Source organism: Branchiostoma floridae, chromosome 2, assembly GCF_000003815.2.
Source record: "Branchiostoma floridae strain S238N-H82 chromosome 2, Bfl_VNyyK, whole genome shotgun sequence".
Taxonomy (NCBI): domain Eukaryota; kingdom Metazoa; phylum Chordata; class Leptocardii; order Amphioxiformes; family Branchiostomatidae; genus Branchiostoma; species Branchiostoma floridae.
Window position 1 is genome coordinate 11963504 of NC_049980.1, and position 16569 is coordinate 11980072.

The following is a 16569-nucleotide window of genomic DNA, read 5'->3' on the forward strand; positions in this document are numbered from 1 at the left end:
TAAAACAAAATACCCGGTGCTTTGTAAGACAACCATTGAACGTGTGACTATAAGATATGCTTCAAGGTCTAACACTCAGTAAGTTGACTGCATATATTAGTTAAATCTGCCCTTCTGTGTGTTGTTTTGCCAGCCCCATGTATCCATGGCAGGCACACCCGTGAGATTCAGCACCTATGCTGCAGCTGACAGCTCTGTGATGGAGGATGAGGAGACCCAATCACAGTCAGGGAAGGAACCTCCACAGCCACAAACAGCTCACAAGGATGTGAGTGCATTATTTTGTGGACGAACCAGTCTGTAATGATACTTTGTTATGTCATGTTTGGATTGCACAGAAGTGGCAACACTGAGGTATGGATGTACAGAAGTCTGGATGTTCAGTAGTGCCCCCTAGTGATTGCATGTCAAACTGCATGTCTGATAAGCATGATAAGAGAAGAGTGATGATATTGTACTTAGTCTAGTATTTCACTGATTCCAGGTTGTATAAATATCCCCTGCATTATTCTGAAGCATTACTGAATTTTTTCATGAAACCTCTATGTTTCATTCATCAGCTCCCTGTACCCAGAACCAAAGTGTCTGTTCCTGCACAAACAATAAGAGTGGCCTCCCACATCGCATCTCCTGCACAGGTCCCAGGCTCTGCTGCAAAACCAGGTAATATACTCTTTTTAGATTTTCTCTTTAGAATGTATCGGTTTTGTCAGACAGATGCATTTTACAGTTATGAAAAATAGAAAAAAATATTGTTGCCATATCAATGCAGCTGCAGCTGTAGGGGTCATAATCTTTTATCAACTTTTCTGTTCAAATGCCACTGTTTCTTTTGTAAACATTCTTCTGCTAAAACTTTCCCTTTAAGCTACTTGATTGCTTTTTTTCTTCAATTCATCACAGTACTGTAATGTCTTTTTTCCAATCCTTTGCTACTTGTCAAGAGAGTGTATTGAATATTATATGGTTCTGCATAAGTACCACCAGGCCTGCTAGAAATATATGTCCACTGAAAAGACAAAATAAAGTATCAGAGAAGATACAGTAACAACATTTTGTAAAACATTTCAATCTGTTCCCTACAGCAGAAAAACACAAGACTGAAAGCCACTGCTCGGTGACTTCTTCTACCCCAAGAACTCCTTCAGGGAAGAACACTGGGGCTGTGCAGAAAAGGAAAGTCAAGACTCCACTGCAAATGGTGACTTCTGGTAGGAAAAACTATTTCTTTCACATGAATGAAACTTTATATGAAAGTGTATAAGTGTTCCATTTTAGGCCACTGTGTTCGCAAATTTCTCTTTATGCTGCTTTTGCTCTGTCCCTTGCACTTTTTTTGTGGTCATTCAGTCCTCTTGCTTGCATCCTCCAGCCCAAGTGAGTTCCTCTCAGAAGCCTGGTGTGAAGGTTTCTGTACCGCTGACTTTCATCCGTCTGGGAAGCAGCCAGGAGAGGAGACAACAGGAAGAATCAGACAGACCTAAGACCAATGGTAAATGTTGTTTCTTACTCTACTTTCTCCATTCTTCTCCCTCTCAGTTTTATGGGAAAGCACTTTGATCAATTCAATGTGTCCGTTTTTGAAGTCCCACGTTGCTGTTTCATTTAATCTCTGCATGATTGTGATATTTAACTCTCTGACTATCATTCACATATTTTAATGCTTTCACAACTTTAGATGATGTAGAGGAGGTTGTGCCCAGTTCCTGCCCGATGGAAGATAATGTGGCTATGCCAGACTCTCAGATGTCCCATTCCAAGAGCTACGTGTAAGTTGTGCCCACCGTTTCCATATCCATTTGAGGACAAAGACTTTATCTTTAGATATTGGCACTAGCTAGTACATCTATGAAATTTCTTAATTAGATTTTCTTCTTATCGTAGACCTGAAGCCATAAGAGATACTGCAGACTCCATTGAAGATGTAGACCCTGACCAGGCACTGTACATCAAAGCCAGGCTCAGGTAACACAGTGTTAAATGTTATGTTGAAATCTTTTACAAAAAACAACATTTTTGGCTCCTGTACCCTCGTTTTACAACCAAATGACCTAATTATTTGGTATAGGAGTGCCCTGCACATTTGGATTCAATAACACTTTTGGCATACAGTACAACAAAATGCATGATTTTGCAATTTTTTTCCATTTTCTTTTTACCAAAACATGACACTTTTGGCTCCTGTCCACAGGTTTTATAACCAAATAACCTAAATTTTGGTACAGGGGTGCACTAGATATTCATTCAAATGACCCATGTATGATTTTTGGCATGAACTACTTCAAAAGTCTTTCAGGAGGTGTATTTTTGGCACTGGGGTGCACTGGAAGAGTCAATTCTTGCAGGGACGGGTTTGTAAGATTCATAAGTGTGATTAGTAGTTAGAAGTCATTTAAGCCGAAGTGCTCCATTTTTGCACATGGGTGATTTTGAAACAGTCTTTTGTTGCATGGGGAGAGAGATAGCTGAAATACGCTGTATTTGCTCTCAAGCAAATGTAGGCCTTTCTACTTATCATAAATGATAAAGAAATATCTTTATAAATGTTGAGTATGCTGTCTTCAGTAGAGAGAACATCTCTGTATAGCATTTCTTAAGTAGTTATAATTTGATATTTGAACGCTATCTGAGCAAGAAGAAGATTAATCCAGTTAACCGTTAGGCAAGGTCTATTTCCATGAGGGAATTAGATTATCAACCCTGACAGACAATGTACATTGTAAGGATCTTGTTCTCTACCTCCAGGGCATCTGACAGCCCTGCCCTGAGCACAGTGACTGAGCGTACAGAGAGCAGCCGTGCCAGTACCCACTCTCCTCCTTCTGCCAAACAGAGGCCTTCCATCTCCATGGAGCCCATATCAGGTATGCACACGTCTAGTTTATAAAGTTTAGTAAACAAAACACAACTATAGATTACAAATGACTGCATGATTACAAATGACTGCTGGCTGGGCCATTACATGTATCTATATGCCAGACCATTGTAAAGTGTCTCAAATGCAAAGTTTCTTTTACTTTTAAACTAAGTTAGTGATTTATTTTGTTGAGGAAGTGATGTAAGGCTCATGCATATACATAATCTAAATAACATGTAAAAGTGCTAAAGAGACTCAGTGAAATAACAAGGGGTAAGATGCAAAATATTCTATATTTTTCCAAACAGAAGAACAAAACTTTCTGGCAAAGAAAGACCAAGTCTCCAGACAGCAAAAAGACAAGGCAGCAAAACCTCCAAAGAAGAAGGCAAAGGTTGCTCATGAAGAAGTTCCATCAAGTCAGCAGTCTGAGGCTGTTAGGAGACGTCCCCGTAGAGCTGCAGCTCAGGCTGCCCTCAGTCAGCTTCAGCATCTCAGCCAAGATGTGGTCATTCCAGACTCACAGCCAATAGATCCTCTTCCAAAGCCTGTCAAGGGAAGGGCCATGGCTACTAAGGGTAAGAAAGGAAACTCATCAATGCCAGCAACCACCCAGAGGTCCCCGTATGATTTTGGTGAAGACAATGACATGGCACGAAGGACTGATGAGCTAGCCATGGATACAGTGATCCCAGACTCACAGCCAAGCCAGCCACAAGAGAATTGTGGTGGCAGCAGAGGACAAGATGGAAAAGAAAAGAGCAAATGGGGCATGAAGAAATCGGAAGGATCATCTTCCCATAAACAAGGTAAGCAGAAGACACAAAGTCAGAAGAAACAAGCACCAAGAGTAGCAGCGTCACCATTTTCACCCCTGTCCCAAGACTCTGCACTTGACTTTAAGATGAAACAGCTGGGACCTCCAGGAAGAAAAGTGATGAAAGAGAAGAGTGATTGGGATGATTTTGGATCACCAAGGTCTATTGAGTCAATGGACTCCTCCATCTATGATTTCAAAGATGATGATCAATCCTCATTCCAGCCTAGCGGAAAACAATCCTCCAGAGCTAAATCTCAGAAGAATGCACCTAAAGGGAAGGCAACCCAAAAGCCGAAACCTAGAGTCCCGGGCAAGAAAAAGGGGCAGAGTGATGGCAACAGCAGCTGTGGTGCAATCTTGAAATTCTTCACTTCAAGGAACAAGAAGACACTGCAGGGATCATCATCACAGGATGATTCTACTGAAGACATAAACACCACAACTGCCACAAGTGATTCTGATGATAAGAGAGAGGCTTCACCAAAAGGATGGGAGAAGATAGGGTCTGGCGCAAAAGAAGGGAAGACAGGGATGAAGGTGACAGCAAGTACAAGAGGAGAGAGTCATCTGAAAATAAACTACATGAATGAGAACTTTGGTTTTGATTTTGAAGAAGATGAACAGCCGATAACATCACAGAAGGTCAAAAAGGATGAAAACAAAGAAAGCAAGCACTATTCTGCAGGGCTGTCTGATAGTGATGCACCGCTGAAAAAGAAACCTCGCAAAAGGGCAACTGGAGAAGAGTCAAGCTCAAGAAACAAAGGACCACTAACTGATACTACAAATACCACTGCAAAGCCAAAGAAAGCAATGATGGGAAGTACCAAGAACAATGGAGGAAAAGCTGAAAGACCAATGAGCAAAGGAGGTGCAAAGTGGAAAGGTGTGATTGAGACACAAGATACAGAGGAAGACACGTCCGATGCAGAGTTGATGCGAGAGGCAGACGTCCCTTCACCAATGGTGACCGGGTTCTTCCCATCCCCTCCAGAGGAAGATAAAAATGAAGAAAGAGAAGACAAAGATGACAGAAAGGAGACTACAAGTCACATCTCCTTCAGCAAAGAGTCATTCTATGGCTCCAAATCTCACAAAAAGCAGAAACTGCCATCATCAGCAGGCACGTCAAATCGCAGCAAAGTTTCTGATGCAAAGAAAGCCCAGCAAGAGAAGGAGGAGATGTTGGCAAAGGTGACAAAGCTAGCAGAAAAGTACACCAAAAGGATGCAGGAGAAAGAGGAGGCTCGAGCTCAACAGCCAACTGACAGTGTTCACATTGAAGAGTACCAAAGCCAACCTGTGGAGGAGATGAGCCCCTCATTGGAGTCAGATGATGATGATGAGAGTCACACACACTCAGTAAGGTACAGATGTGCAAGGTACATGTGAGCCATCATGCATTCCTCTGGCACTTAACGTGCATTGGAAACTGCTGTTGACAGTTAAGTAATACTCGGGATTATCATGTATACATGTATTTGAACGATTAACATCTCCATGTTATATAAATGAGTACTTCATCAGTTAGATGAAAGATGTAGGTTTTTATTTCATAAACCTTTGGCACTTACTTTCAGAGTCTTGTCCAGAAATCAAGCAGCAAAGCTAAGCCTCGCAGTTCAAGGGTGAGTAAAGCATTAAGTACCTATTTACTCTTCTCATATCAACCAAAGGTATTCTGATAGCTCTAACAAAGCGCCGCTGACTATGAATCTTGAAATACTGCAGTGTTTTTTTCTGTGACATCTCACCACAAATTCCAGAAATATGTGTTTACAATGTGTTCCTTAGCAACTGTACTACAAAAATGTTTCGACGGCAAATTCAAAACACTGTGAAAACCTCTTTTTCCCTTCTAGCACAAAACAAGATGAATTCACAGCATATATCTAATTCTTTCCATAGGTATCTTTTCACATTGGTACATGATGTAGGCTGTTGTGTTCTCTTTCAGAAAGCGCGTCAAGGAACATCCATCTTTGACACCACTGATGAAGATGATAGTCGAACAGAGAGAAGTTGGCTCCTGTCCAAGTCCAAACAGAAGCCCAAACCTGAAATCAATCACCAGTATGGCAAAGATAAGAAGAAGCTTTCCAAGCCTAAACTTCACTGGGACCATGACACAGAGTCCACTGCAAGTAGCTGGACTCCCAATAAAGCTAGAGAGAAGGCTACACAAAAGGTAAAATGTAACAAATACATCATACCTGAAACTGCCACATGTGTTGTTGTGTTGCATTTTAGGACATATTTTGTTTACAATATTAGAATTGCCATCACCAAGACATTCAGAAATCTAACAAGGTAATTTTTTGTATGATTTACAGTGGTAAAAATTAAAGATAATGGTACTCATCAAGGACTGAACTTTAGCAAATATATTGCATTGTTTAACTATACAGGAGATCTCACACAGAAAGTAGTTGTTTTAAGTTTTCACGATAATAGACAAAATTGTAACTTTGACTCTCTCTTCCTGTCTTTATATTTTAGGAGAGGAAAAAACCAAAGAAGGTAGGAAAACAGCCAAAGAAACCAGCTAAAGGTGCCGCACACAATGACCCCTTTGGCTTTCAGGATGAGAGCTTCCCATCCCTGGAAATAGAAAGGAGCAAGCCTTTTACTACAGAATACAGTCATACAGAAGAATACAAGGAAGTGGCCACTAGGAAGAAAAATGGCAGACGAGTGAGATCTGACAAGGTACAATGTAATATAAAAGTACAATAGCAGACTGGGTGATGTGTTCTTTTTCACTTTATTTATGGGACGGTCACTTAGGCAGTAGGCCGACATATGATTTTGATGTGGGATTTTCAAGCAGGCTGTGAGAGAATCAACCACCAAGAAAGGTCTAAGACAGCATTCACGATTGTCCTCAGAATACCTTCACTTTGCATGATTTTCCCCTTTCTGATGTTATAGATGTAGTGTTGTCAACTGAAACCACTTATGTTCAAATATACCAGGCCTACAAAGAAGACAGTGATTCTGATATCGATAATGACAACTATGACAACATGAAGTTCAAGGCATCAACCCCAAGGGTGTGTATGAAAGCTTCTTATGAGTTGAGATGTATTGATGTATAGGCTACTAAGTTTTGTTTCAGTGGCATCTGTAAATTTCTCATTGATTATGTTCTTTTCCAGGTGATCAGTGAGTGAAAACATGACATTGTGATTTTCTTGTGTACCGGAATTTCACATTTTGGATCTTACATTCAATTAAGCACTATCCATAACTAAACCTATTGAAATATATGCTCAAAAAGTACCAAGCATGAAGTAATGAACATTTTGGATCTCTTTTTAATACATAAATGTACATATACTGAAGATTGCTTGAGTGATTGAAAAAATTCACACCTAGTAATACTGTTTCAATTTCTGTTCATATCCTTGCAGTCTCCTGTAGACAAAAAGAGGAAGACAAAGTCCTCAGCTAGTCACACAACCTCTGATAGTACCGGACATGAAGAAACTACCAGTATGGGGCTTTGGAACAAGGAAGAACACAGGAAACAGGTGAGTAATAGACAAGATAAAACACTTTCACATTGATTAAGCATAGTCTTAGATCTCAGAAGAGCTTGCCATTTACCATTTTTGTCTCATTTGTGAACGTTGGCAATTTGCTGTGTTTCCTAGTCTCATTGCGATATTCCAACATATGCATACTATTTCTTTTTGCAATCTACAGAAGGCCAGCAGCAGGCGGTTCCTTGACGCTGTACATGTGGAGATCTTAAAGACTCCTAAACAGCCAACAGCCCACAGGAACGCAACTCCACATAAGAAGAAGGGCTACAAAGAGCTGAAAGTCAGCGTCAACAAAACCCCCATAACTCCAAAGTCTGCAAAAGAGATGGCAAAAGGTGGCTAGCCCAAATTAGCTCCAAATTAGTATCTGACTGTTCTTTCAAGTTTGACATGGTTGTAACATTTTCAACAAAAAGTCAATATGTTTTACTAAACCAGATTTCATCAGTGTTTGACTACAACAGCTTCATTGTTTGCAAAAGTCTTGTTTCTACATGTATGTTATAGTTCCTGAATGAAAAAAGCAAAGATGCATTTTTTGTGGTCATTCTTGATGTAAAAAAGTTGTTGCTCTTTAATCCTTGGAGTAGCCTTTTTGTATTGAATTTGCTTTGGTGACAAGGTTTGGCAGGAGAAATAAGGTTAAGCTGACATCATTGGCTATTCAAACAATGACTTAAGTCCATCAGTTTAACTTTTCAACATTTCACAGCCAAGTCCAGCCGAGGGCTTGATCTGAACAGCAGTTTTGACCCAGACCGCTGGGTGGACAGTGATGTGCCAGGGTTCCTGTCTGACAGTCAGAGTGACGGGCAGTCTGGCTATCTGTCTGAGAGCAGTGAAGTGCCTGGTTTCCTCTCGGGGAATGAGAGCGGCTTCCTGACAGAGGAAGACAACGAAGTTGTTCATAACGTATGTCCAGATGTTTCTCCAGCTGATTATGATATTGTAAATGAGAGTAAGCATGCACAAAGGTTAGCTTGAAAGTTCATTTTATGTTCGTGGAAATCATTTGGAAGTGAAGTTGAATAGCAATTTTCAACACAAACAATTGACTTTTTGAACTTTTTAAAACTATATAAATACAGTCTTTGTCAAGGAATGAGCAATTGTCAACATCTGTTATTATAAGGTCACATTATGCAGATAGAACATGTAACTTGATGTAGATGATACGTTGGAGAAACTGTATCCCTCCTGGGGCCTAAGGGCCTAGCTGTGTAGGGGGATGGTTATAGGGCCTTGATGTAAATGGCTTCATCCAATCCTCTTGTTCATTTTATGTCCAGAATTCTTACTTTACCCAAAGTGACTGGGTTGCGAGGAGACTCTTTATATGTGTGTTGTGGGGCTTGGACATTTATATGAAAGGTGTCTTGGGCTTAACTTGGTAGTCTAGATCTATTCATCCACATCATTGTAATTTCAGCACCAAGGACAGATACAGGCAAATTTACTACATTCATGTTATCTACTGTTTAGGAGTTGAGTTCCATCTTGCCAAGTGGAAACTGCCTGGCCAGCAGTAATGTGACTGAAGACAACGTCCCTGCCTCCCCCTGTCTGTCAGTCATCACACATATCTCCAGTGTCAAGAGCCACTTCACAGGATCCTACAAAGCTTCTGACAAGGTAAAGGAGCTTTGAAAATACGCATGTAAATGAAGGATTTTTTTTGTCCTTTGAACAAAGAATCTCAAATACATGTGTGTCTTTTGTCTCAGACATCTTATTAGATAACAAGATATTCCTGTTTTCTATGGAATAAAAGGAACAGTAGTTACATTGAGTTCAACAAACAAGGAAGCAATAAATATGCCTAATACAGTAATACTAATAGCAATGATAACAGATACTAGTAATCTCTGCTACTCTGATCAATGTTCCTGCAGATGTCCATTTCATATGAAGCTGATGAAGAAGATCATGCTGATGGGAAGAGCACCACCATTGCCAGCATTGTCTCCGGCAAGTCATTCTGTTTCAATAGATAGTTGCTGTTCTGTTACAGCAAATATTTCCATTTGCCTCAAAAACTATCATGTAAATGCAAACCATGAGAGGATTAAATTTAGTGCGGTCCAAAGTAACTTTACAAATACATGTATTAACTTTGAAAGCTTTGATAGATTCGCTTCTAGTCATACAATCAGACAAATACAAGAAATGGGAACGTACAAGTAAGTATAGTAAGAAATTCTGCTCATTACAACATCTATGGTTACCAAGTGTTTGAACCACTTATTACATGTTCCATCCACAACAGGTCCATCCACAACTGTACGCCCCTCTGCTTCCACTCTGAAGAGGAAGTATGGCAGTGACTCTGAAGATGATGAGTACCCACCAGTGTCTCTGGTACTGAAGGACATGGGAGGAGGTCGCATCTCTCTCAATCCAAAGCAGGCTGTTAAGAAGAGCCTGCCAGGTGGGGAACCTTATAGCCAGTTCAAGATGTTTTGTTGTTTGATCATGTGATTTATCCCTTGCCATAAGTAGGTACAGTAGCAAAAATGTATTTTGTGTTGTATTCCTCTCTTGGACTTTAGGTACAGTTGAAAACTAGTTATGATTTAGGGGCTCCGCTGTCCAATCATGGCTCACCAAAAAAAAAATAGATGTAACCTCACATATAGTGTAATCATGGGTTCAAGGGTCACTGTTGTCACAGTACTGCTGTTAGTTCCTCCAAATTTTCCTTTTGAATTATATGTTGTAAGTAGCTCTATATCTTACTTCAGTGAATGACTTGAATGCATCATGCAGTACCTCCAGTTTTTTGACAACTTATTATACTCAAAACAGGCTCTCTACCTAACATCTACCACATTTTTATTGCTTATATAGTAATGAAACGTATTTGTTCTTATTCCTGACATAGCACCGACAATGTCCTTGCACACATCAGAAGTGTCAGATGCAGACCTGAACGTGACAGGGGACTCCATGGAGGACTCCCTGACTCCCCCAGAGGAGCTGGGGCTTGGCGGTGTCCTCAACACTTTCAATGCACAGATCATGAAAAAGAAACAGGTAGTTCTTCATTTGTTGATAGTAATTCACATTACATAAAACTTTCCTGCTTTGCCTCAGATGGACGAAATCATATTTTAGAATCATGTTTTAACATATAGTTGATACATGTATTGTGCCAACTGTGCTATCATAATGATATCGTAACGTTTACTTTCAGCACATGAAGAAACAGCTGGACAGTTTCTCTCGTAACACCTTGAAGTCCACCCAGAAGGAGGTCAAGGGCCTCTGGAAGGGACAGATGGGGAGAAGGTGAAACATTTACTGTTGAGGTTTTGTGAAACATTTAAGCTAAGGCCACAACCTGCTTTATGTGCAACTGTGTGTTGTCTAGGTGCAAAAATGTAGGCAATCTTTTGGAAACCGTAAGTGGCAATTTCCGTATGAATGTACAACCTGCGAGTAAGGTAACCGTACGTAAGCAGCACATACAGCCGGCATAAGGTAACGTGGCAATTTCACAGAGAATGTACATCACCACGTACAACTCAACACTTGTGCAACAAACGATGTACGCAACCACTCTCGGCTAGCTGTGGCGTGCAGACTACATCCTTACACCTTGTTCAACTGTGCAAGTGATGTGCATTGACGTACTCCCTAACCCGCTCTTCTTAGTCCTTCCCCATGTTTTTGGTAAAAGCTAGGGGTCCCATAGTGATGACTGCATGATGTGCCATGATCTATTTTTTGTACAGGATGAGGGTTCAGGAGGACTTTAAAGGGAACCTGCTGCATGAGCTGGACTTTCTAGAGAAAGAAATGGCAAACCTGCAAGCTTGTGAGGAGAAAGCCTTGGTGAGAGCTAAAAATTTAAACAACAATGCATCTTTTCAAAATGCTATCAATCATGTGACCTACATATTATACATTTGTCGTAATTAATCAACATAAGACCATGGTGATTGATTATGTGGGTGACTTCCTCTGGGAAACCCAAAACTGATGTGAGGGTGAGAATGAAAAGTTACTCAAAAAAAGAGTTGCCTTCATTCAAGTGTTCAAAAAGACTGTGTGACTATAGACATTTGACAATAGATTTTACATTTTTGTTTCTTTCACATCTTTTGACTTTGAAACTGACTTTGGTATTCTTCAAATACTATCTGTTTTCAGCTATTTGCAGCTGCTTTGTTCAATTCACAGTAAGGTTGAAAACAAACCATCTTTGTCTTAAATTTCACTCAGTACTTTTTCTTCTAACAGAAGTTCTTTGAGAATCAGCAAAAACTGCTGTCCACGGCCAGAATCACACATGAACAGCGGTAAGTATAAAGAGAAAATAAGAATTATTAAAGACTTTTAGTATTATCACATTTTGTTCATTTCTGAGGAAAACATCAGTGAATTTTAACTGTATTTTTGTGGTGAAATTATTGTTTTGTATATCTGAGTCATTTCTTCAAATGTGGTTCCAGCTTCAGAAAGATCATGCACATGGAGGAAGACTTTCACAAGACCCTGACTCAGTTGGACAGAGAGCAGGAGCAGCAACAGGTGTGAACATTGTTTATTAATTTGTCAAGAATTTCTGTTAGTAAAATACATCATGTACCAACTTTACCTTCCTTGAATCCCTTTCTCACACTATTTAAAAACAATAACAATTTAAAACATGACTCTCTCTTAATCAACCATAACTGTCTGGATTTGTCCTCCATCCATTCAAAGATTTGATTTTGATTTGTGGTCTATGTTGCCACTTCCCTTTTTTAAACCCATGTATTTAAATCTCTAGATATCACTACGAGAAAGTCTGTGTGCCAAACAACAGGACATGTCCAACAACTTCCTGAAGAATATTGTAAGTTGAATTGTTCAACCTTTCCATGTTTTGTCCATGAAGATTATTGTTTAAGATGAGGATGTGATTTCATTATGCTTGTCTGTTTGTTTGCTTACTCTGCCTTTTAAACATTAGACAGTTGATGAATTGACTGGCAGTGATAATACTTATGTCTGTTTAACCTGTGAATCCTTCTTAGACTTCAAGTTTACAGTTTTATGTATGTTTCTGAAATAGAGATGGCTTTTTTCTTCTTAGGCATCTTACAGAAATTGCCTTTCATTTGCTACCATATTCAAATTAATATCACTGTCTACCAGTAGTACTAAGACCTCCAGACAGAGACTTCATGTTTTAAAGTAACTTTCAATGTTAGATTCATAAATCTATACAAGAAGGAAGTGATGAATTTGAAACATTTATGTGTTTTTCTCCAGCAACAAGAGGAGATGAAGAATATGAGTAAAGTCCTCCACAACATGTATCTCTGAAACAGGCCGACATATTTCCAGTTCATTATTGTTATAGTTGGACTGTTAAACAAGTGCTTGATTAATGCTTCGTCAAATTGCTGAATGCAAAATAAGTTCCATGAATTTGAAACAGGTTACAGTGTGACAGATGATAGTTAAATTCCACTCTCTCTTCCTATATCTGCATCTTGTTGCCTTTATGGTAGTATCAGTTTAAATGAGTTCACTGCTAGTTGAAATGTAATAGTTTGCTCTGAGTTATTAGCTATGTATACAAAAAAAGGCATGTTATCTTTGAAAATTACTACTTCAAAATGTCAACCATTTGAGCATTACTGTAATATAGATCAAAGTTTCCTGTACACAATGTTTACTTGTTCCCTAAACTTTGCCTTCTGTTTAAGATATTTTGTCAATGTTGATAAAAGGAATTGTTTTGTATTGAATGAGATGCATGTAATTCAGTGTTATTCGTGTCTCATACAATATTTGGTGATAAACAAGTTTTAACACAAAGTTCATGTGACAGTTAAGAGAACTTTCCAGTCAATGTCATCAAGTGTTGCCAGTATGTTTTTCATCCAAGTTTGCCAAACCCTTGTTTGATATGATGTGTAAAGACTAGTTTTTGCAGCAAAGATTTGAGCTACATTGTACAATGTTGTTTAAAAGATTAGGATCTCTTTGAAGATTTTGAAATACACCTGCAGATATGAATTATGTCTTAAGTATAGGACAAATTGCCAGATGTGAATGTTTTTTTCATTATATCAAGTGTTATATTGTTGATTTAAAGGACTTGAACATTCATGTTGATCAATTTCGTTAGAAAATAAAAGAAAGTTTACCCAAAGTTCTGATACTCCTTTTAGATTACAGCCATTCAACAAGAAATAAGCATTTGCTTTCAAAGGTATTTCATTCTGAATCATTTGTTCCTGCCAAAGGCTTTTTGTATACTGGAAACTTTACCTGTAATATATCAATGGCACATGCCTCTGATATAAAACTACCAAAGTTACAAACAAATACTGGCCGCTTATAGAATAAGACCTTCCAATGTTAAAGACATATAAAACCACTATATATAACCAGGGTAAGAGTTTACATTATGTAACTATTTTAAATACTCTTAAAGTTAACGCCTTGACAATATCAACTTTCATTGTACAACTTCACGTTCTGAATCACACCGCCGATACTATATAATTGGGAAGGCATTTAGAGTGTGTAAGAATGTCAGTGCAAGAGGTTTTAGTTCAGTAAGATCGTCTAAACCTAAATGTTTCTGACGCTTTCGAAAGAAATTGCCGTTGTACGAATTAGATGTTATGTAAATGATTGAACTACAATGCTTTAGATTCGAAGTTTTGCATTTACGATTTAGTCCTGTCCAATCAGCGCAAGAAGCATGTCGCGATAACCTCCACTGGTTTCGTCTGCAATGGCGGCCCCTAGCGTCTTTCCGTGGCGCCGCTCATAGATGTCTGCCACCTTCTTCATGTCAACCTGTTAACGTAAGTGTACATTTGTAAACTCTCCATCACAATATAGTCATTGATGTCTTTATTCACTTGAAAGTCGCTAATAAGGTCAAAAACAAATAGATTACAAACACCAGCTACAGTACATGTATGTATGAGCAAGGAGGTTAAAGAATCACCTCCTTGGTATGAGAAACTTCGATAATGTTATATGTTTGTGGAAGGAAATGGCCCTACCTCACAGCGACTGACGATGACCCTTGTGAGGGTGTCCTCGTCTGTTCCAAATCCCATCATGGCCATGTACAGACGCTCCGCAAAGTAACCAGGCAGGCTCAACACGCATTTTACTGGAACGGGAAAAAATCCAATTGAAGTCATTTTGAGTACCGTTGCATTTGCTGATCTAAGAATATATGTACAAAGCAAAAACATCCGACTTCGAAATTCAAGATTTTATATATGCAGTACACCCACCGATCGCTAGGTAGCCCTCCTTGATGTCATCCTTGGTAGGGTTCAGGAAGCCGCCAGTCTGACGCGAAATCATCTCCATGATGTGGTGTCCGCTTAGCTGCGGAGGATAAAAGAATAATCGACAAATGATTCATTCTTCCCTCTCAATAAACAATGGATGAATGTCACTTGATACAATAGAGGAAACTTTGTCCACGAGGTAAGACTTTGCTTCAAACACGGTTTCGTCTATAACACAAGTAAAGGTAGATACTACGACTACTTGATATATACTTTTCAAGTAAAACTCGTAAACACTAAAGCAGTGAGCGACGGCCAACCGACCCGTTGGTAGTCCAGAAATGTCTGCCTGAGATGTGCGTAGCTTCGAGTCGTCAGAATCTTCTCTAAGGAAGTTTCAAGTTCCTCCTGCTCAAAGAAAGACACAGTAAGAACGTATGTAGCTAGTAAGTTGAAACCACAAACTCGGCAGAACTTCACTACAGTGTGTTTTGGAGCTGTCCTGTCTCTACAATATCGCTATGTGAATCAATAAACTGTGTATTATGTACATTCAATTACAGATTTAAAACATCATGATGGCATTACTTTTATGGCGTCTCATAACCTAATCATCAATTCTCTTCATCATCCTTCATTATAAGCCCTACCCCATCTATAGACCGAACCCACTCGGTCAAACGTAGAAATGCAAATATTTGACGGACATGCAGCCACGCTCCAATTGGTTGAAACGCTAATTGCTGTGCCATCATTGGCTGAATTGCTAATTGCGATGGACACTCAAGATTGATCTACGTACATCGATGAGTGTAGAGGCCTCAGCCAGTGTGACTGTATAGTCAACATTCTTGTCTTCCCTGTCTGCCTGTAAAAACAAAGGCAAACTCATGGTAAGATAAATCTCCATCAGCGACTTGTAAAAGACAAAGTTTGTCAGGTTGTCAAGTTTACAGTACGAAAGCCATGCCATCGACATTGAATGAGAGCAGGTGAAGTGCAACAACTTCAACACTTAGGCCCCCTTTCTACTAGACGGCGATCGCGCTGCGCTCTCACTGCGACCTAAATATGATATGTGTATCCTTCGCTTTCACACTGGGTATATCATACAAAATGTAAAAGTGTTACCAAGAAGACAGCAAAACACAAAAAGTGTAAAAAGATTCGTTTCTTTTCTACACAAATCGTTGAGCGATATGTCAAATTTTCAGGTCGCAGAGAGAGCGCCGTCCTAGTGGAAAGAGGGTATTATTACCTCCCACATGGCTATGAGTAGACTGCGCAGGTTGCCGTCAGTCTCCTGCTCTAGATCCTTCTTCAGATCAAAGTTAGTCGCTGATAAAGGATACAAGGGACGGTAGCTAAGTCAAATGTTGGCACTAAGTTCACAGCACGTAACGTTAACGTTATAACCGCCCTTTTACGATAAACACAACATTTGATGTCATATCTGCTTGATCCTACTTCCCACTCGTTGGCTTTCTCCGTAGATTTGCATATATTTACTAGCAGTAGCAGTAGCCATTCTGTAATTGAATTTTCTTCTCCGCCTGATTATAAATTCGTCACTATAACTCTATAAGCTATAACTCTACCCGTTTCCTCTAGTTTCTCCCGGCATTCAGAAATGGCCACATACATCGTCACTACACAAAGTACACAACTTCAATAGACGATCGGAAATGATTCAAGGGAAATTGAGATGAAGAATCATGACTTGGTGATACACTTACCGAACGAGTAAGCCTCTATAACCTTCTTGATTTGCTGAAAAATATTAAAGAACAAACAACTTTATATATTCTCATGAGCACACGTTCTCAGTGATAATAGCGTTGATTAAATTGATATAGTTCATGTGTCAGTGACTAGTAGCTGACTATCTTATAACGTTACATCCAAATAAGTTGATAACAAAAGTTCTTCGAAGTAAAAAAAGTCTTATCTCAGCGAAGATAGTATAGTATTTCCTTATAAACAGGTTTGGAAATCCGCGGTTTGAATGAGAAATTTTGTCTCATTTGGTACTTCTAGTCGCTGATTGGCTTAACATCTAATTGATTTACACCAAGGCGGTGAAAAGGG

At 39.3% G+C, this 16569-nt stretch overlaps 3 protein-coding genes across 3 annotated transcripts in view; 2 read left to right on the forward strand and 1 right to left on the reverse strand.

The window, feature by feature from the left end:
* LOC118404106 overlaps positions 1-9234 on the forward strand; it is a 19381-nt gene extending 10147 nt beyond the window's left edge. Inside the window, exons 17-33 of the mRNA XM_035803071.1 lie at positions 134-268; positions 561-663; positions 1086-1211; positions 1373-1492; positions 1679-1769; positions 1885-1965; positions 2746-2864; positions 3166-5039; positions 5258-5305; positions 5635-5865; positions 6177-6386; positions 6653-6730; positions 7091-7210; positions 7386-7560; positions 7938-8137; positions 8708-8857; positions 9118-9234. Coding sequence (XP_035658964.1) covers positions 134-268; positions 561-663; positions 1086-1211; positions 1373-1492; positions 1679-1769; positions 1885-1965; positions 2746-2864; positions 3166-5039; positions 5258-5305; positions 5635-5865; positions 6177-6386; positions 6653-6730; positions 7091-7210; positions 7386-7560; positions 7938-8137; positions 8708-8857; positions 9118-9219 — 3963 coding nt within the window. The 3' untranslated portion in view covers positions 9220-9234. The remainder of the gene's footprint in view (positions 1-133; positions 269-560; positions 664-1085; positions 1212-1372; positions 1493-1678; positions 1770-1884; positions 1966-2745; positions 2865-3165; positions 5040-5257; positions 5306-5634; positions 5866-6176; positions 6387-6652; positions 6731-7090; positions 7211-7385; positions 7561-7937; positions 8138-8707; positions 8858-9117) is intronic.
* A 193-nt stretch (positions 9235-9427) lies between these two features.
* On the forward strand, positions 9428-13373 carry LOC118409575. The gene is made up of 8 exons (XM_035810692.1): positions 9428-9653; positions 10107-10258; positions 10419-10513; positions 10960-11059; positions 11468-11526; positions 11680-11758; positions 12000-12065; positions 12485-13373. Exons 1-8 carry the CDS (start codon positions 9443-9445, stop codon positions 12536-12538), a joined length of 816 nt encoding a protein of 271 aa, XP_035666585.1. The 5' UTR covers positions 9428-9442; the 3' UTR covers positions 12539-13373.
* LOC118409572 (annexin A5-like) overlaps positions 12988-16569 on the reverse strand; it is a gene marked incomplete in the record, with an annotated part of 13662 nt that continues 10080 nt past the window's right edge. Inside the window, 7 exon segments of the mRNA XM_035810687.1 lie at positions 12988-14029; positions 14242-14354; positions 14482-14578; positions 14806-14889; positions 15284-15349; positions 15740-15819; positions 16218-16251. Coding sequence (XP_035666580.1) covers positions 13904-14029; positions 14242-14354; positions 14482-14578; positions 14806-14889; positions 15284-15349; positions 15740-15819; positions 16218-16251 — 600 coding nt within the window.